Source organism: Homarus americanus, unplaced genomic scaffold (genome assembly GCF_018991925.1).
Source record: "Homarus americanus isolate GMGI-L3 unplaced genomic scaffold, GMGI_Hamer_2.0 scaffold19066, whole genome shotgun sequence".
Lineage (NCBI taxonomy): Eukaryota > Metazoa > Arthropoda > Malacostraca > Decapoda > Nephropidae > Homarus > Homarus americanus.
The window spans coordinates 168,332-191,255 of NW_024716903.1; the positions used below are offsets into that span (position 1 = coordinate 168,332).

Below are 22,924 nucleotides of genomic sequence, written 5' to 3' on the forward strand. Positions count from 1 at the left end.
TATTTCCTTGGGCGGCGGCGCTCAGCTGATAAGCCCTGGTTTGTTTAGCTGGGATAAGAATGTTGACCCATTCAGTGGTGTCAATATTGGTGCGAGGGAGATGTTCACTGACAGCGTTGCCATTTCCCAAATGACGCTAGTTTTCGCCATATACAGTACGAAATCTTTAAAAATAATATCAAGAGTTTCTAATGTGAATAGTCTTCTTACCAGTGGAATTGAATGTTGGAACCGCATGACCTTTTAGAAGACTGGCTGGGTGTCTCCGGGTTGTGCTATAGTGGTTGTCTGGTTTGGTGAAGGCACAGTGTTGTGGGTTTCCGCCCCACCCCCACTACTTCACTCCTCTACCCATCTCCCCTCACCCCGTCTCCCCTCAACACAAGTCCCTAACAGTGAATATCGCTTGTGCGTCACGACCCTCGGTTTCAGTGTTGCCATGGCGACCATCCTACCTCACTTGGGGGGCTTATTCTGTTGCCAACAATTGACTGGAGAAAAAATCCATTAAAGGTTCAAGGCCAAAATGCTTAATTATTATATGATCAGAAATGATTACCAAAAACATATCTATTTTTCTGACGTTCAATACGTTATATTCAGGAAAATCTTGGTTTATCAGAGGTTGAGACCGAATGTGGCATCACTATCAACGAGCGAGCGAGCGAGAGAGAGAGAGAGAGAGAGAGAGGGTGCGAGGTAATTAATTTTCCCACAGGAGGTCGTTACAGAAGGCCGTCATCACCGTGGGTTTGGCGCCACATAACCCCGCGCGCTCTCTGGACGCCAACACAAGAGTAACACGACACTCCTGCCAGCATTTGTCGTCGTCATGCCCGAGTTATAATTGTCAGGTGGCAGCGCTGGGGCCTCATTCACCACTAATGAGCGCTCTGGATACATGAAAAACAAGTAAGAAAAAAACAAACAAACACCCCCATATACCCTCCATTTTTTTGGTGAAAGTCAAAATTGGTGTTAATCATGGGAATGTTTTGGTGGCAGTGGTGTTTTGCCGAGTCATTTATCTTCTTGACGGTGTTGTAGCTGAGTCAATTATCTTCTTGACGGTGTTGTAGCTGACTCAATTATCTTCTTGACGGTGTTGTAGCTGAGTCAATTATCTTCTTGGCGGTGTTATAGCTGAGTCAATTATCTTCTTGACGGTGTTGTAGCTGAGTCAATTATCTTCTTGACGGTGTTGTAGCTGAGTCAATTATCTTCTTGACGGTGTTATAGCTGAGTCAATTATCTTCTTGACGGTGTTATAGCTGAGTCAATTATCTTCTTGACGGTGTTATAGCTGAGTCAATTATCTTCTTGACGGTGTTATAGCTGAGTCAAGTTATTCCTAAGTTCATATGTTCATCGCAAAATATATTATGAATCTTATTTCATATCAATATCAATATCACTTCAAATGACTTGATTGAGCAGCTGTGAACTTACATCAAAGAATTCTTGATAAGCAAAATCCTTGAACTAAATAAAAATGGTAGAGAAATACAAGTCAATGTATAAAAACCAATTGATCTGCTGAAGAAATGTAATATCAAGAGTTTTTTAATTCTTTCTCTCCAAGAATTAGTATGATAACACCAAGTAATTAACCAAATCATCCACTGAAGAATGATATCAACCGCTGGATTATCATATCATCCACTGTATGGCCAATATAATCCACTGTATAGCCAATATCATCCACTGTATAGCCAATATCATCCACTGTATAGCCAATATCATCCACTATATAGCCAATATCATTCACTGTATAGCCAATATCATCCACTGTATAGCCAATATCATTCACTGTATAGCCAATATCATCCACTGTATAGCCAATATCATCCACTGTATAGCCAATATCATCCACTGTATAGCCAATATCATCCACTGAATCAACCTAACAATGAATAACCAACCAGGTCACTCACGTATCCATAGATGAATATTGAACAAAATATTGAATAAATATCAATCCAACTCATCAATCCAATGAATTACTGTAGCTCATTCACTGAAGAAATAATGCAATCACTCAATGCAATCACTCACTGCAATCACTCACTGCAATCACTCATTATTATCCACTAAAGAGCCTCAAAATCATTTAATTCACGTAGCATATGACGATGAAATTATAACTATATTTCTCCAGCCAAAAACTTCATGTCAACAAAGAAATGAATAAATAAATAAAAAATAAATTGAGAAATACAAATAAATAAATAAATAAATAAATAAATAAATAAATAAATAAATAAACAGAATATCACCGTTGATAACTTCTTGCATTAAATATTCTCTCTTCGTCTCTCAGCCTATCAGAACAGAGCTTTTTTTAGGTATTTAATAATCATTGGACGAGCTGGAACCCTTGACGTCATGAAGGTGAGTGAAAATAAAGACGATAAGAGGAGTGTGGGTGACTGTGATTGGTTAAGGGAGGTGTAAGTTTACTGTGATTGGCTAGAAGAGGTGTGTGGGTGGCTGTGATTGGTTAGGGGAGGTGTAAGGTTGTCTATGATTGGCTAGAGGAAGTGCGTGGGTGATAGTGATTGGCCAGAGGAAGAATGTGGGTAGATGGTAGTGATAGATTATAGCAAACGTAGGGAGAGCTGTGATCGGGAGTGAGAGGGCAGGGGAGGGAGAGTGGGAGAGGAGAGGGTGTGAAAGGCAGGAGAGGGAAGAGTGAGGGGAGGTGGGATAGGGTTTTGAAGGGAGGGAGAGGAGGAGGAGAATGCAAGAGAAGAGAGTGTGAATGAAGGGATAAATGATGGGTAAATGATGGAGAAAAGGAGAGAGAGAGAGAGAGAGAGAGAGAGAGAGAGAGAGAGAGAGAGAGAGAGAGAACTATGTCAGGGAGGAGGAAGAAAAAGTAGTGTTGAAAGTCAGGGGGACAATCACAAGAAGAATGGGGGAATGTTTATTAACACTGCTGATATATGGTGACGGATGTGGAATGCCTATAAATAAATGTGGAATGTTTAGATACTAGATGTGGAATGTTTAGTGTAAGGTGAATTTTTTTTTTTTAATAATAAGATGAGAAATGTTTCGTGTAGAGTATAGAATATTTATATAATGTGTAAGGTGTAAAAAGTTTCATATATACAGGTGAGGATAATTAAGTCAGTGGACAGGTATAGAAATAATTGGTGTACTTAACTGTATCTATGTTTCTGTCTGCCTTTTCTTGTTTATTATTATTTCCTTATAATTTTTACTCTGTCTCTCTCTTCTCTTATTGTTTTCCATTTCATTTCCTTTTTTTTTTACATTATTCTTGTTTCCTTTTAGCTCATTCTCCCTCTCCCTCCCTCCCTCCCCTCTCCTGGCTCCTGTATCTCAAAACTGTAAAAAATAACCGATATGTATTTTTTATTATCTTCCCTGGTTTATACTTTCATTCTATTAAACAACTGGGGGCTCAAACAATAGCGTTGGAACTGTGTAGTATTTTCCTCTCAACAACTCCCAGAGGCGATTTACAAAGCTGTACTTGTAAACACGTAAAAGATATATAAACGATTTTGTTTTAATATTCTATAAAATGTAAAAAGGTTGTGTATGGTTTCGTAAGATATGTTTTATGAAGTGTTTTTTTTACAGTTGTTTTTAGGGACGCGACTTAATATATTTTACCTTCTAAGCCGGATATAAAATTCTGGAGGTAATTCTGTGATTCATTAAGTCACAGAAGATTATAGGTCAAAGGTCACAGAGACAAAAAAAAACATTGAAAAAACTCTCTAAATTTGGTTATGTAGAAGTTTTATAGGACATTCATCAGTTGATACGATAAAAACACGAGTATACAATAGTGACATCATGAGTGTTGGGCGTCCCGTTGTAGTGGCAATAGACCGAGTGGGGGACGAGGTGTGTCACTCTCTCTGATCCCCTTGTCATGTGAAGCTGCTGTTGATATTGTGGTGGTGGTGGTGGTGGTGGTGGTGTGGTGGTGGTGGTGGTGGTGGTGTGGTGATTTTGTTGTGTGTGGTGATGGTGGTGGGAGTAATGTTGATATTGATGGTGTTGTGGTGGTAATTTTGTTGTTGTTGGCTTTGTGGTGTTATTGCTGGTGCTGTGGTGTTGGTTGTGGTGTTAATGGTGGTAATATTGCTGTGGCCTTGGGGGATGGAACTATTGTTTTACTTCAACTTGTGCCTAAAATATCTTCCCTTGCAGGTCAGTAAACGTATTGTTATTCACTTCTAACTAATATAATTCCACTGAAACAACTATATGTAGTCTTGTTCCATCTGTTGTTTGGAAATAAAGTTAAGACGATTATTTACAATGACCCACCACGTCTTCTAGAACTGCACTGACTCAACTAAACGATATTTTATGAGTAAATATTTATTAATGATTTCATAATATAGATAAACTTAACTATATAATTCCTTATGGACAAGAATTATCACCTGTAACAGAATAATCACACTATTTGTATAATATAGTTAAGACATCTCGGTATTTAAGATTTTCACAAGATTTAGGGAATTGGTCATATTTTTAGTACTGGTTATCGACCGTTGTATTTTGTTAGTACCGCCTGGTGTGCTTTAGGAACAAGTTAATAAGAAAGATTAATTATGTGTGAAGATAAAATCATTATTACTTCAACTTGGTAAAATTTAAGAATTTATTGGCCGGGTCATGTGTTCAAAGATGGTGGAAACTGGGACAGGTAAAACTAATTAAGAAATATTAAATACCTTGTTGTGGTTTAGTATTATAATGACACGTTTGTGAAAAAATATATTCCAAGTTATTAAATTAGAGTTTGTGGGTAAAATGGAAAATTAATAAATTGTTAGTTATAGTAATATTTTTTCACTTTGGTTTATATTGACTATAAGACTTCACTTCAGTATATAAATGTGGGTTATAATGGATCAAGAAATAAGACTCCGTTCATTAAAGTATTATAGTAAGAAATAACTCAGTGATCTTTCCCGATTACATATGTCCAATTACGGTGATTAATGAGATGTGTTTTTATATTTAAACCATTAAGGGATTTACGTGGACATTTAACTAAAAGTAATGAAACGGTAAATCCATACGAGTAATTACCTGAAGATTATTATCATTTCTCCTACCTGGACACACGCGTATATGAGCTGGGGGGGGGGCTGATGTCACTATTACCACTTGCCAGTTCACCATCACTAACTACTAGTGTTAATTATAAAGTGTCAATCACCATCACTACCTTCCAGTATTACAATCACTAAAAGGTAATGTCACTTTTACCATCTGTTTTTATTCACTATCAGCACTACTTACAACTGTCACAATCACTATCATTCTAGCTATTATCATTTGCTAGTGTGACCATTATCATTCTATTATTATCACCATCAACGCCAGATAGTTCACCATCAACGCTAGTCAGTTCACCATCAACGCCAGTCAGTTCACCATCAACGCCAGTCAGCTCACCATCAACGCTAGTCAGTTCACCATTAATACCAGTCAGCTCACCATTAATACCAGTCAGTACACCATCAACGCTAGTCAGTTCACCATCAACGCCAGTCAGTTCACCATCAACGCCAGTCAGCTCACCATCAACGCTAGTCAGTTCACCATTAATACCAGTCAGCTCACCATTAATACCAGTCAGTTCACCATCAACGCCAGTCAGCTCACCATCAACGCTAGTCAGTTCACCATTAATACCAGTCAGCTCACCATTAATACCAGTCAGTTCGCCATCAACGTCAGTCGCCCACCATCAACGCTAGTCAGTCTTCACCATCAACGTCAGTAATTCACCATCAACGCTAGTCAGTTCACCATTAATACCAGTCAGTTCACCATCAACGTCAATCAGTTCACCATCAACGCCAGCCGTCACCATTAACACCAGTCAGTTCACCATCAATGTCAGTCAGTTCACCATCAACGCTAGTCAGTTCACCATCAACGTCAGTCAGTTCACCATCAACGCTAGTCAGTTCACCATTAATACCAGTCAGTTCACCATCAACGTCAATCAGTTCAACATCAACGCCAGTCAGTTCACCATCAACGCCAGTCAGTTCACCATCAACGCCAGTCAGTTCACCATCAGCTCGTACCATTGTGTCACTTGAGGTCAAGCGATCAAACACTACAACTAAGCAAATCAAATTGAAAACATTTAACCTTTCATAAAAAAAAATAATCCATCTTAAACAATTAATATAATCCACTCCATGTTATCCCCACCTAATTAATTTACATAATAATTTCATAGACTATTAAATGACACTTTTAAAAACACGACAGGACAATAAACTGTAAACAAAGGGAAAAAAGTTATTACGATTTAACCAACAGGTAAATATTTGAACAGTTGCTTTTGCAGATAATTGCCCTAAGAGAGTTAATTAAGAAAGCAATTAAAATGGTAATTAGATGGAGTGTTAGTCAACAAAGTGATTGGTGATTTTTCTTTATTATTTAATGTGGCTTCGGCCGTGAAGGTCTTGTGAAGGAGCAGTAATTTACCTGAGTTACCTGTGTGAGGTCTTTCAGTCTTTGTCGATATACAACAAATGGAAAAGCAAATGATTAGTCAGAGAGAGAGAGAGAGAGAGAGAGAGAGAGAGAGAGAGAGAGAGAGAGAGAGAGAGAGAGAGAGAGAGAGAGAGAGAGAGAGAGAGAGAGAGAGAATTTATAACCAGGCAACAACTTGGAGGGGAATATAAAGTTTCCGTTGAAAAATGTGATGATCGAAAACTATGCGATGGAAAATATTGTGAAAATACAGCCATGGGGGGAAACTTAGGGACATAAAACATGCTAAAATATGTTGTGGTGAGAAGACCTAATGATGCTAGAGAGTGTGTGTGTGAACCAAAACACTTAATAACGAAAACAAAACACAATAGAATAAAAACAATTTGAAAACATTACAAAGAAAACATTAAATAAGAAAATAAATTAAAAAACCCAGGGATAGAAAAATATATTACAAATAACTACAAATATACTTTAAGAAAATTATTTATATTAGAAGTGGTAAAAGGAAAAATTGTGACAAGAAAATTTAGCGTGAGAAAACGACCTCATTAAAACGCAAAGAAAAATGCCTTTATATTAATGTTGCAATATTCGCTAATGAAGTGCTTACTTACATCAATTACGCAGTTATTACTGTTGTTCAAGTAACTAATTGTTTAAGTGAGTGGCAGCCGTGATTTATTAAGCAGTGAGGAACATACACAGTACAGTAACTTCAGGTTAATGGGAATAAAGAAATAATGACGTTAGTACCATCCGTTTGTTACAGGAATCAGTAAAATGTGATAGAATATAAAGTGCAAAAAATGACCTGCAACAGAAAACGGATTATAATGCTGCAACAGAAAACGGAATCAAATGTTACAACAGAAAACGGACATAATGCAACAGAAAACGAATTAAAATATACAATAGAAAACGGGACAAAATGATACACAGTCCATACACACTATGGCCACACCCTCTAATATACACTGTGGCCACATCCTCTAATTCACACACTGTGGCCACATCCTCCCACACACACACATTGTTCCCCCCATCTACCACACACACTATGGTCCGTGCCAGCTACCATTCACACAGTGGTTTCATAATCAACCATATTGGGCGTATTGGGTGTTGGTGGGTTAATGAGTTAATTACCCTTGACAAATGACCCATAATTACTCACACGAGATAATTAGCCCCGGACTAGTCTTGCGTAAATGAGGCGCTGGGATAAATGATTCGCTCAATTAAATGGTTCCCAAGTACATGTATTTAGTGCAGGTGAGTTATGGGTTGAGCTGATTTGATACTGTTGAAGAAAATCTGAGAGTTGGGTTTATTATTATTATTATTATTATTATTATTATTATTATTATTATTATTATTATTAGTAGTAGTAGTAGTAGTAGTAGTAGTAGTAGTAGTAGTAGTAGTAATAGTAGTAGTTTTATTATTACTACTGTACTGCTCTCATATTTCTCGTTTCTTACTAAATGAGGAGAGCCAAGCTTGTTTTACCTAGTGGCTCACAATCTACCCCCAATTCCTCTGTAGAGGGATCTGGGAGTATTACATCGATATTGGATTCTAATGCAGATCCTGGAATATCCATTAAAATGCAAAGTCATTTAAAGTCTTTCCTGGACGGGAAACTGTCATAAATCGTTTGATCAAAGCAAACACGGGTGAAATTGCTTCAGAGATGTGCCCTAGTGGTTATTCTTAGTATTTTTATTTAGATGTTTAATGAAGGATGGGGAGTAGATACAGTGATGGGTATGACTTCAGGTAAAAAGGCCAGGGGAGGGATTAGGTAAACAATTCTCACCTGTGTAATTTACCTGTATACATTTACAGGTATCTGGGAATGATATTAAACTTAAATCACATTAACTGGGCGACGGAGAAGAAATATTTATAATCCTACTCTCACTTGTTCACCTTGACTGTCACAAAGACGGGTTTATTATATAAAGGGAGTAACAACACAAAAAAATGAATTAAATCTTTCCTTTTGCTTCGTGATGGCATAAAATTCAATAACATGGTAGTAAGAGTATTATTCCTTTCATCATTTTCATTATGGTTCAAGTATAAGTAATAAAGACAAGCTAAAATAAACTAGAAGAAGACTGTTAATGGAAGAGGTGGTGAGTCTCAGCAGCCAGAGGGAACCACCACCTGTCTCCTACCGGCATCGTACTCGTCTCTTCCTCCCACTTGTCTATGTATAACTCGCCTCAGGGATAAAACACGCAATACACAAACGAAAAATCATGGTATGTGTAAATATCAGGTGAGTATGATGCTATATGTTTATATCAGTAACTTAAAAACACCTTAAGTAAAATAAATCACGATTTTTACTTTATACTGAGACTTATTATCTTTAATTATACTTTTTGTCTAATGTCTCCATGACGAAAACAGCATCAAAATCCGTATTAGCTTCACAACCATCCCACCGTCACCACCATTACCAAGACGAGACCATATTGTTTATCCTCGCCTCCCTCTCTAACATGACTCAAGGCTAACTTTTTTTTTCCACCCTCAACACCGTAAATCAAAATCCTTGTGGCCGGCCATTAACACCACAACCTCGTTTACCTGATACTGACGTCAATGTCAAGGGGAGGTTATAGAGAATAAGCACACACACACACACAAACACACACACACACACAAACACACACTCACCGTCTTCAGCCTTCATGGGGTGGGGACGTACTGTACTGTACTCGGCGGCCGTGGTCTTTTAGGCCATGGAGACAGCTGGTCTGTCGGGCCTTCCCCTTCCCCATCTCCTCCTCCTCATCATGATTTATCAACATCCTCCCACCAACAGTACAGTGCAAAGATTGACGATCAACCCACAACTGATAAAAAAAAAGTAACGATTTCAACTCGAAAGAAAGAAACAACTGTTAGAGTGACAGGTGTATTAGTGTGGATGATGACAATGCCGGGTGTCATCCCACTTGGACAATTCCTATTTGGATTATCGTCTGGTTAGGTTAGGTTAGGTTAGGTTTAGTCGCTTAAATGGGATGATAATGGCACTTGTTGGTGACGAAGGTATTGGTGGTGACACTAACACAAGGCTATCGTAGGTGGCAGTGATGTGGTAATGACAGTAGTAAGAGTATTGGTAAAAAAAAAAAAAATTTCTTTCAATGGTTCCTGTAAGTGGTATTATATAACTGTGGTAAAGATGACACTCATATCCGGAACTACCAGCAGGAAAAAGTGGTAATGGCTGAGGCAGCGGTAAGTGTGCGTGTGTGGTATTCGACCTCTGCAAGTGGTAGTGGAGGTTTCCCAGAACCTTGCCGCCCTACTTTGCATAATTCCCACCATTACTTCTCCCTGTCTCATGTGGTCGAGGCTTCTTAGAACACATGTTAAAGTGAGGACGCTCCTTCAAGTGTAGGCGTAGAGAAGTGTTTAATATGCGTGAGAGAGAGAGAGAGAGAGAGAGAGAGAGAGAGAGAGAGAGAGAGAGAGAGAGATGGTTCCCGTTCTCACCATTCCACCTGATCATTCCCCCATACTCCTAACACTGACCCTTCGCTTCCTTTCAGTAACACACCCATTATGCCATCAGCCAGCGTCAATATCCCTGGTGTTATTTTAATCCACAAGCTTCCCTAGAGTTAACTACATCTGAAACATTACGAAGACTTGTATAAAAACAAATTTATGAAGTTAAATATATATATACTTTTATCCTCCTCCATATAGTTAACAACAGCCGCGTCTGACCCCACATGAATACTGTTCTCGTGTGGCTTCAATTCTCATAGTTATAATGAAACTTATTTGACAAAAATACAATCTTAAGTTCTTTGCCTCATACAAAATCACAGCTTGTTCAGTTTGATATAGAAGTCCCTTTTATTCTGCCAGTAGTGAGCACGGTGGTGAGCAACAAGGCAGAGCAGAGTTACCAGAAACGAGAAAAGATAATAGACCCAATATCCATCCCTAAGACCAGTATTGTTCCTCAATACTTGAAAGAGGCTTTGTCCATTCCTTCTTTGACAAATTCTTCAATAAGTCGTGATATTTGATCAATGTCTCTCCTGCTCGTCTTTTTCACAGCATAACATCAGCAGATTTGTATTTTATGTGTGTTATGGCAGCCACTGATGGGGCTCCAGACACTAGACACTGATTCCTCAACAGCTGAAATATGGATGAAACCATTAATGCTTTGTCAGGCCTACAAAAGGTAATTTGGGAAAAACTCCACATGGGAGTCATTTTGGAACACAAGATGACTGTTGGACGAGGAATATTTTGGTGTTAACAAAGGAAATTGGAGTCGCAATATATTATCTATCTAAACTTGTATAAACATTCCAGTGGCTTTGGTAGTTGAAGCGATCTCTGTTAAATGACACAAGTTATGATGCCGGAAACAAGTAAACGCCCTGCATTTAAACGAAGCAAAATGAACATGTTGTAACCACTACATATTTGTGTCTTTTGAGTCCTGCTCATTGAAGAACAAACACTGAGGACACGTTTGATGACTTCTGAGGCTTCACACACAGTCTGTCCTCTTGTGCCCACCGTTATTTCCTCCCACTCTACATGAACATCTCTCCCTTGACAATAAATTTGACAATCAAAAGTTACCAAAAGGAAGTCTTGGAAAAGTCTGGATAGAAAACACATTACCCAACATTGTTCACATAAGACGAACCGCCACTCCTTTAACTGAGATAATATACAAGAATAGATTGAAAAATAATCCCAATTTGAGAGGAAAGAACTAATGACACTTCAACTATGGTCAAATGCTCAAAGACAACCAGAACATAAATTAGGTGAACAGTCCAGGGAATCAATACCACCTGCATCATTGCCTGAAGACTTGGAATATTGGATTAGTCCTGCAACACCTCAGTCAGGGCAACATTCACATTACTAATGACTAAACCAAGTTGAAATTAATGTTGCATAATCAAGAATTCACGATTCAGAGTGGCTTTGGCATCGACTAACACCTTAATTTTCAGTTCAGTTTTGGCTAATGCGACTTGTAATGGTTCTATATAAACAATATTTGATATAATTTAATGTAGATAGGAATGAAAAATCCCCCGGTATTAAAGGATCTAATTAGACTGAAACTATCTAATATAATAGATTCATGAGAAGCAATGCCTAATTATCCCTCATAAGTTCTATAGTCTTCGCAAAAAAAAACCCCACTCACTAATTTCTCATCAGATAGCAAGAGCGAACATAAGTCAATGGTGTAATATAGACAAAGCTCAAACTTAACCTGGCTATCCTATTAAGGTCTCCAGGGGCTAAAATAGTCTTACATCTAAAGCATGAACTATTATTTTGTTTTCTTCTTCAAACACGAGTAACACAAAATATTAACCCATGAAATTCCCTCACACAGTATAGGTAAGAGTTACATCAATACACATTAACTATTTCCATACATTTACTTTTGTTCAATTCTTTACTCTGACAATCCTCTCTCTCTCTTATATATGTACTGTATACCATGACCACCAAGCCTCCACACAGCCATCACGCCCCGAGGCTGCCGTTTCCTATTACAGGTATACAATACTTCAAAAGGGGGATCCTCAACCCTTTAACCCATATTGTAATCTTGTACCATCCACGAGAGTATTCAGGGAACCACGACTCTACGACCTTCCAGATTATACCACCTCCTCAGGCTACCTTGGGGTCTTCACTCTCAATATGTAAAGTGAGTACAAGAGGTGGAACAGTTCAGAGTTCGAGTGGAATATAACTCTAGTGGTTTATTGAGACACGAACCTGATATAATATTACTTAAGCTTTGTAGACAACTGACATGTTGTTTTTTAGCGTCAATGATGTACAGCAATGACCGGGAGGGACCTGCCTGATCCTCTTAAGAAAGTGTTTATGTATGATTAATGGCAACAATACAACGAAAACGATTAATGGCAACAGTCGCCTTATGTATGATTAAACAAGGTCAGGTCGACAGATTACGAGAAATTAAAAAAAAAACATGTAAAGGCTGCCAAGTTTAATCGTCTCTCATTAGTCTTTGTTGACACACTGCCTGTTGGCCGATTCCAGGGCAGTCCTGATTAAAAGGTGCTAGTGGTGCAGCCAGTGGTAGTGAACATGGTGCTAGTGGTGCAGCCAGTGGTAGTGAACATGGTGCTAGTGGTGCAGCCAGTGGTAGTGAACATGGTGCTAGTGGTGCAGCCAGTGGTAGTGAACATGGTGCTAGTGGTGCAGCCAGTGGTAGTGAACATGGTGCTAGTGGTGCAGCCAGTGGTAGTGAACGTGGTGCTAGTGGTGCAGCCAGTGGTAGTGAACGTGGTGCTAGTGGTGAAGGAGATGGTGATGGAAATGATGCAAGAGCTGATAGTGTAAATGGTGTTAGTAGTGAAAGAGGAGTTGGTGTAAATGATAATACTGTATTGTTTATTGGGTACAAAAATATCCTTACATCCTTCTCCTCCTCATCCCTTTTCCCGTCAACATTTCCTTTCACTTCCCTCTTACTTCTTTCTTACATCTTCCTCTTACCACCCCCCTCCTCTACCTCTTTTTACACCCACCCCTTCCCTTCCCTACCTAATTCCACTCACAAGATCCACCCTCGTTTCCACCTCTCACACAACAACAACAACAACAACAACAACAACAACAACAACAACAACAACAACTCATACAAACTCCGGTAAATAAATGTGATGAATACAACACAAGTGGCCACAACATGAGTTACAAAGGACTATAAATCATACCAAAATAATAAACTTCACAAACAATTAAATTGTTACATAGTTCCTAAATAGCCCTTGAAAACTTTTAGCTTGGTTGGCCATTTACGTCTTTCGTTAATTGGTCATTAATCGGGATTTTTTGTCAGCCAATGACAAAGCTGTGATGTGTGTAGAGACCCTAACCAGCATGGCTATCAGATTTTCTCGGTGCATTATCAAGGACACCGAACAACTGGCTGGACATTAACTGTATATAACTACTGTAACAATTGACAGAGGCAATTATCTCAGTCATGTGTTTGTTTTAATAAATAAACAACGCAGGGAGAGATGAGACAAGTGTGGTTGTCATGTGCAGCCACTTGGGTGGCTCCACGCCGGAGACCAGAGTTATTTAGAGCATGATAACTTGACATGATTGACGTTATATGCCAGGCAAAACACAGGAGCGCCACTGAGTGTTAGTCCAGGGTATAAATAAGTTGGTAAGCAGAGGTCTGCAAAATGGAACTGCAACATAAATCTTTTGAGCTTTCCCATAATCATCTCGTAAGTATATTGAGGGTGTACAGCTCGTCAAAACACTGAAAATATCTACAAAATAGGGAAAGTGATAAGATTTCCCTGTCAATAGGCAATGCTGAAAATTCTCTGATAAGGTCATTATGATAGCTTTTGTTGCATTGCGTCAAACAAGAGATAACATCAGTATTCTAGTGCACGTGAATTACATAAATTATTGCCAACAGTTCACTGGTAAATTAGGTCTTTGCTCTGAACATGACCCCAGTCTTCATTACTGAAGCTTTGGTTAAATATTATATCAGAATTTGTTTTACAAAATCCATTAATGTATATTCTGTTCATCGCATCCACCATAAATGTTCTTTTCCCTGTTATCTGCAATATTGACACCTGTATGAGTTAACGTTAACAGAATATATATATATATATATACATATATTTCATGTAAATCCACAATGAAAACGTGGATAAGATAAATCTTGATAAAATCACACGATATATATATATATATATATATATATATATATATATATATATATATATATATATATATATATATATATATATATATGCAAGTAACTACTAGGTACGTGACTATAGAAGGCATCATAGAATATGAAAGGCGCTGTAATTACATTCGTGCGAGTACTCACCCTGAAGATGGAATTGCGCTTGAATCAGCTTTTTTTCCTTAGAAATATTAGCATATATATATATATATATATATATATATATATATATATATATATATATATATATATATATATATATATATATATATATAAATTTTTCACGAAAACTATGGTATGGATGCCACTAAAGATTTAGAACAATGAACATTGTTCTAAATCTTCATTAGCATATCACAGCTTTCGCGAATTTGATATTTTAATTCACTTTCCGCTTTATGAAAACACTGAAACAGAGATTACATATAATACCTATTTTTCAATTCAAAATCACTAGAGAGACAAGAAACAAGGGAAAATATTCTTATCTCTCTTTATGAGAAATAACAATGAGAGGGAACCTCTCTGCCCGAAGAGGCAAACTGTATTAAGAAGACTCCGTGAATGTCGCCTCTAATGCCTCATTGATTACGGTCTGAATTACGCTGCACCAATTGACTCCCGCTGCTGGCCGGATTGAATCAAAACACAACTTCGCCAGATTTACGAGAGTGCTCTTCTGAAGTAAATTAATTTTGTTGTTGTGTAGGAGAGACCAGGATAGGGAACACATATTACCTTTAGTGACGCAATAAGTTATATGTGAATTTATTTGTGGGAAAAGAAGTAAGTGGTGGCCCGTCTGCCTTATATTGATTGTATTGTTCATTTTTAGAGTTTAAGATTTCAACGAGACATTAAAAAAGTCACGTTGATTATGCTTTCAGAAATTATACTTGATACCTGACACGCCTTATCATTTAGATTTTGATCAAGGTTATGCTTTAACTTCAATTATCAAGAGTGACGACTTATCTGTGTAGGTTAAACTTGAGTGGCTGTTGAGAACCTGATGGTGTCTAGGTCGAGCCAGAAAAAAATGTATACAACTTTTATCTAACTCTCACAGGCGCGGGTAAAGGCCGTAAAATGGCTGCCGTTCACTCATCGGTAAAGTCTTGCCTTCAAACACACCGTAAGTCCAGGATTTATTGTAATAGTTATGACTATAGAACTGACAAATCCTATCGCCTTAGGATTTCATGTTAAAGTGACACCAAAATCTCAATGTTATGATGAAATAATTACGTTATTAAAATCTATATTCATATTTCGACGCCAATCTTGTTCGTGAATATTATGTAGTTTTTATTTTTGTAACACCGAATGAAAATAAAAGTTGGATACACATACAAAAAAAAATCCTGACTCAAACAAATCTTAAACAGCGAAATACAAACAGTCTATGTACACTCGCACCAAAAAGTATCGATGCAGGGCGAGATCGACGAGTTCCGAAACGATACATATACACTGTGATATGTCGGGAAGGTTGGTAAGTGTAGCTTCATAACCCCCACCCCCCCTCCACTAGGTGTTGCCATATGGCTGACAATCAGGGCTGCCAAAATACGGCTGGAACAACTCGCCTTTCCCAATACCTATCGTCACTGGTCTCAAATTGTTCACACTACAGTATGCACCGATACTTTTTGTTGCGAGTGTACCTTAGAGTTTAATTTCCTTTGGTTTGTATAATATCTTTTACTATTTTTAAACTGCCATATATTTTTAGGTTAATAAGAAGGTAAACGTTAATTGTACATCAATATTTGTGCTCATATATTAAAAACAAAAAAATCACAAAAGGTAAATGAGTCATTGAAGACAGTGATAGAAAATGATGTTATAGTTGAGTCACTCCTAAAATAGTGGAAGTAGAAAACCTAAGAGGAATACAGAGAAAATTAAATCTTATAGGTAACTACAATATATTTCATACACACGGGAATAATATGTAGGCTGATCTAATTGTTGGACTTAACCTGTCACTCTGTAATTGTTATTTACCACTCACATCTCTGGGTCCTGTACTGAGAGTATTAGTAAGGTTTAGTGTACAGGTAGACTGAGTTGATTCGGTTGTGTGGCGATAATAAAGGAAAATATTTGGGTTAAGAGTTTCATAAGTTTGAATGTGGAAGGTTGAAGAGCCAGTGGTAGGTCATGGGGAGAGGTTGTAAGGAATGACCCCAGAGATAAGAACCTGACAAGTGAAGCTGCACGAAACCTTGCATCATGGAGCGCTGTCATCAAGTAATCACAGCTAACCCACGCAAGCGAGGAAAGAGACCGTGAAACATTGATGATGATGATGATGATGATGATGGTACCTTGATTTCTTAAATTACATTCGCTCTCTCTCCTTAGGTCTGTTTCTCAAAGGATCCATTTCATCCTTCAGTTTCTGTGTATTTCTTATAACTTCCCATTTTGCTTTTCCATTGTTAAAGTTTATCATCATGGGAGTAGCTTTCCCATAGACTTTTTTTAGATCTGACTTGATCACTTTTTCCATGCTGAGGTCTGTCACTGCTTATGGCTTTTCAAAAATATCCCAATACTTTTTTATATCTCCATGCTGCTAGTGGCGGGTCAGCGACAGTTACTGAAGAGATACCGGGGGGTGCTTGAGCCCTCATTTGATAAGTATAATGAGATAGTGGCTACCTGTGTGAGGCAGCCAAAGATGTAAAGGAAAACGATAGGGATTTGTTGGTGTTTTTTTTCCCAAAAGAGACAGAAAAACGAGTCAAGGAGATAAAGTTTGTCCCCGAGTCATCTGTTCCATGCAATCGACGTGTAGCGTTCAATCAAAGTCGTGGCTTGGTTTACGCGACCGACATTTTACATCGTCCAGAGACAGACAATTTGGAGGCCTTACAGACATAACACATGATCCAAAGTCGTGAATGAGAGGAGACAGATGGCTGGAGTGTTCTCTCGTACACCAAGACCCTAGGACTCAGGTGATACACACTGAACCAATGTGATAGTCCGGCTTAATATCACTATTTACTACATGGCCGATAGTCTATATATACAAAACCAATAACTAATTAATGTTACTCTGATGAAATAACGTTTTATATAAATCGTATAACAGCGGTAACTTGATGAACGTTAATGTAAAGATGTACGGCTGATCATCGGGGTAGTGGCGGCCATGAAGTGTAGTGCCGGGTCACACTGCAGCTTTCTTCAGCGTGCTATACCTTATGACTCCTGGGACGCACCTTCAATAAAATACACATCAATTAAGTGTATATTTATTTCACAAGAGCTACACACTAACTAGACTGCAGCCGGCCCTAATTACATACAACTGATTTCAATAAATATTTCAGAGTATGACAATGTACACCCACACCCGGCGACCAGCACAAACCTCTTAATATACTAAAAAAAACAAATGGATGAGTATTGTGATATATACGTGTTAAGTTAGTCGTTCTGTGATGCTCTTAGGTGTATCTTCTTGGCGCTGTGAATTTAATAGTTTCAGTTTCAACTATTTCACATTTGAATTACTAAAAAATAACAATGTCTTTCTTAATATAATAATAGTGTTAAATATCTTAACCTAAATAAAAAAATAGTCTGAAAATTAGCTTATACGTGAAATTTTGCTACAGGTGTTGACAAAAGGTTGTACTCAATAACCTTAAACATAAATATCTTTCTAGATTGTCCAAATTGAGGTGTTATAAGGTTACACGACACAATACCGTATGATACAAGAAGATGATGACCTAGTATGGATATTTTGTACCATTCATGGCTTACATGTGTACGTAAACATATATTTATAAAACATTCGCATCTGAGACAGCGATACAGTTACATACTAGTTTCTGATTTATCAACTTACAGGCACAAGATACATAAATGCCTCTAAGTGGACATCCGTGAGAGAGGAGAACATCTAAACGTATAGCTCTCCTCTTGTGCCAGATCTCTTTACCACCGGTAGATAATAAACACAAATCTTGAGTACTGTGTCCGTCTGGCTTTATTTAATACGCTGATACAAAAACTGGCAGCTATAAATCATACCTTTAGTAATGATAAAGGTAATATAGTATACACCTATGGAAAATCATCTGGCAAAGGTTCCATTCATGATAAAAGATTCATGTTTGTCAGTGAGATGCTCAGATATTCCTGAACACACCTGACAGTACAAAGATCGTGGCCTGGACAGTGCGTCACTACCACCGAATGCGACAGTAATTTACCCTTTCTATTCATAAGACTAAATAAATAAATAAATAAATAAGTATAACAATATATACGAATCTAGAACGAATGATCCAGAAGTGAGCAAAAAATGAATAAAAATCATTGATCTCTCTGATATATGTGATAACTAAGCCTTCGGCTGTATTCTTCAAAGTAAACTTGGTTATGAGTTTTAAGTGTAAGTTATGAGGTATTTATTTTCCCCCCTTGACTAATACACGCCACTTTTAATGTTTGACTTGGACACACAAACACACACACACACGAGAATTTACGCACAACACTACCAACCAAACATATAGCTATTTCTTTTACTTTCTCTTTCTAAATCTCTACTAAAACAGATCAACATTAACACACACACACACACACACACACACACACACACACATTCTCACTCGCCCAGATCTGTCGTCAAGTGGCGGCCTTCTTATATCCCGTGCTAATCAACCTTCGACAGATGGAATGATTGTTCAAAATATCAATAATTTCTTTTTCTTTCAACCAATGTAAGAAAATTCACCAGTGTGTCACGTCATGGGGACCCAAGAGCACTGAAGCCCACAAGTTAGGTAAGGGGTCTTGTAGGATTGGAATCCATTAAACCTCTCACTATCCACAAAGAGTTTAGGTTTAAGCATCAGAGACAATCAAGAATTTACTCCTATATATATTATTTTTCTTTTAAACGATTGTAATATTTTTCTAAAGTTAATTGGGTTAACATCCATTGATTAAAAGGCACATATAACACCCAACAGAAGTCAAATACAAACTCTGGAATGTTGGTTTTGTAAATAATGAAGGATAGTTAAGACAATTGTGTGTTTTAGTACAGTATAGTGATTCTGGTAACTACAGCAGCAAGCAAATGGTCGGTCGCCTTACTTCAGGAATATTAAGTTTCATTAATATATACAACTCTTTTTTTTTCACATCTGGTTCAATGTATCAACTAAATGATTCATCACCAGGTGGCAATTATTGTACCTGAACTATTAATATCTAAACCTATACGCGTAGGGAAAATCTCTTGAATATATTTTGTGCGTATGAAACTAATCTCAAGGTTTAGTTTTCTGCTCAATGACAGAATCGACCAGAAAGGATATTTAAAACTCTGAACTTTGCTCGAGTCATTCTTTCATTGTTTATATTTCTGTTCTAACTTCCATTACCCAACACATAACTATTTGTTCTGTCATTGGAAATAACACAAGTGAAAATGATCGACCATACCGCCGCCCAAAAAAAATCACACACCAGATGATAATAGGTCTAAGAATTATCTGTTATAAGGAGTATTATATAAACCTAATACATTCCACAGTTTACACTCGTTAGACAGATCTTATTTCTATGACATAAAAATATCTTCCATATGAATGAATCAAATCAATATCTACCGCACAGGTTATCACAAGACTCACGCATTACTTTGTTGTTTCATGATTGATTTACAACTCGATAACTCCTATACTTATTATTTTTTTACTTTCACCTTCAATCCTATTTAATTATATATAAAAAATTGCAGACGTAAGTATTTATTAGTTTAGGTGAATATATATACCTAACATTAATGAACTAATTCTTTATCTACATGAAGTATGTGATGTTTCAGTACTGTAAAATAAAAAAAACTTGGAGATAACACTGTTCCTGGTTGGTCTACATACATGTACAGTACGTCACTTGCAGGTCAATAATTCTCTGGGCATTCAAGAGGACAGACTGTTGAAGCACTCCCAGTAAATAAAAAAAAGAAAAAAGACGCTTCTCTCCTCAGCCTCAACACAACTCAAAAAAATCTTGGGGATTTTTTTTTTTTAAACCCTTAACTCAAGGCTCCATTGAGGTCATACCCTATGGATAAAATTTTCCAACACAAAGACTTACTCCGAGGATTTTTTGGCCTTTACTTGATAAAAAAAAAGTTCTCTCAAAGGTTCCGTGCATAGCTTCTTTAAGTATCGTGACTGAACGAAGTATAACACACAATCCTCGCTGAATGTCACAACTTGGAAATATTTTTTGGAGGAGTGAGGATCGGCAGAGATTACGTAAAAAGATCAGGAACTTTTTAGTTTTCTTCTCGTGTACGCTAGTCGAAGAAATTTTCATATGTATCTTTTCCACTCAAGGCTCGGGAAGTAGGGCCCACAGGTACAGGAACAGGTGGTTTGTTAATGAGTTTCTTCAGTTTAACTTGCTGTATCTTTTTATTCTTTGCTTGTAGTTTATCACGTAGTTCCTTCAGGTGTGTTTCTCTGTAATGGTAGAGAATAAACAAGGTTTTAATACGTAGATGCAGTAGTATGGTAAAATGGGTTCTATTAACGGAATGTGTGTCAGGCTATTATCATTATGAATAGAGTAGTTGTTTAGGTACGTTTCCCCGTGTGTGTGTGTGTGTGTGTGTGTGTGTGTGTGTGTGTGTGTGTGTGTGTGTGTGTGTGTGTGTGTGTGTGTGTCCTGGTTATTTGTATATATACCCCAGTAATGGATAAGTTACTATAAAGTTTTCATCATCATCATCATCATCATCATCATTATCATCATCTTCTATAAACTCATCATACGGACCACCACCACCACCACGTGACTCACCTCTTCTCGAGAGCCGCGTCGTTCTGTTGGGTTAATTTAGACTGCAGTTCTTGTCGTCTCTTCGCCTCAGGGTCGTCTTTCTTGTACAGCGACGCCATCTTCTCCTTAAACGAATCCAACTCCGCCTGATGAGGGACAAAAAATATCTGATTACATTTTATCAATTCAAAAGAGAAGAGTAACACATACACACACACACATACGCACATACGTTGTACTGTACGTGTTAAAACAAACATATTACGGGGGGGGGGGTGCAGTTAAAAAGTCAAAGTAATAAGGTGCCATCCTGTAATAAATGTATGCACTATTTATTTTTTTAATCTATAATGTTATAATAATTGTCACCTTCTGTACACCTTTACTCCAAATGAATGAGAGAGAGAGAGAGAGAGAGAGAGAGAGAGAGAGAGAGAGAGAGAGAGAGAGAGAGAGAGAGAGAGAGCTGACTTACCTGTCGTCTTTCATTGGCCAGGTGCATCTTCATACTGACGTCATGTTCGGTCTTATCACGGAGGCTGAACTTGTTCCTCTGAGACTCGAGGTGTTGGCGTGTTACCTCTGGCAGGAAGTCCTGTAGGAGAAGAAGGTCATCAGTTGGGAGGTCAAGGCAGGTCATGGAGTTTTAGAGCGAGTCAAAGTGTCGTCTTTATCTCATTCCCCCTAGAGACACACCCAGCCCTTCTTTTCTCCACCTTCACATATACAGTCTTTAACCCATCACACACACACACACACACACGCACACACACACACACACACACACACACACACACACACACACACACACACACACAACACACACACACACACACACACACACACACACACACACACACACACACACACACTCTTACACCCACACCCTCACCTTAGGCCTGAACTTGTTGCTACCAGCAGACTCGGTTTGTGGGGTCGCCTCTATGATCTCGTAAGCGACACCGGTGGCAACTTTCTGCCTCGAGGTGGCGATGAAACCTTCCTCCCTCAGCGCCTCCAGGATAGACTGCTCCTCTTGTCGGGCCTTCTGGTAACCGCTCAGGAGACGAGGACACTGTTTCCCCGTTATCGTCAGATCTGTGATGGTAGAGTGTAATTAAAGGTCAAATTCTCTCCCCGAATATTTTAAGTTGTTCCAGCATTTATTCTTGAAAATAGACAACGCAAAGCAACCAAAATTAACCTAACCAAACCAGTGATTTTTAGGGATGCAAGACGATATGAACTAATCAAAACTACAACAGAGAATTCTTATCATTCATAATATTCTCTAATTACTATTCTTGTTACGCGCTTAAAGACGTTAGTGGTTGATGCGCAATAACACAACATTTTATACCGTTAATGTCATCTGTTTTAGCGGTCATGGTCGTGGTAGTACATTAACATAGTACATTATTTATATACAATGGCCCCCCCTCCCTTCCTCTCTTGTAATTTTGATTGGTGGTTAATTTAGCGTTTATGAAGAATTATAATGTCTATGAATGTAGTAACAGAGAAGTGGAGAGAATAATATATGGAGAATAGAAATTAAGAGACGATACAGTAGCAAAACAAAAGAAGAGAAGTAAGAGAATGGAAGGAGAGGAAAGAGACTAATAAACAAGAAGGAAAAGATCGAAAGAGAGAATACCAGTAGAGGAATAAAAGAGAAAAAATGAAAGAGAGAATGACAGGACATAATAAAAAGAGATAAATCGAGAAGGAGAAGATGGAATGAGAGAATGCAAGGAGAGATAGTAAACAAAAAGAGAGACG

General features: G+C 37.9%; 1 protein-coding gene across 1 annotated transcript in view; it reads right to left on the minus strand.

Annotated features, from left to right (window-relative positions):
- Positions 1–17,566: 17,566 nt before the first annotated feature.
- The window catches only part of LOC121858529, a 36,910-nt gene continuing 31,552 nt past the window's right edge, over positions 17,567–22,924 (minus strand). Inside the window, exons 3-6 of the mRNA XM_042355003.1 lie at positions 22,035–22,240; positions 21,618–21,737; positions 21,164–21,288; positions 17,567–20,823 (exon numbers count right to left, since the gene is read on the minus strand). Coding sequence (XP_042210937.1) covers positions 20,658–20,823; positions 21,164–21,288; positions 21,618–21,737; positions 22,035–22,240 — 617 coding nt within the window. The 3' untranslated portion in view covers positions 17,567–20,657. The remainder of the gene's footprint in view (positions 20,824–21,163; positions 21,289–21,617; positions 21,738–22,034; positions 22,241–22,924) is intronic.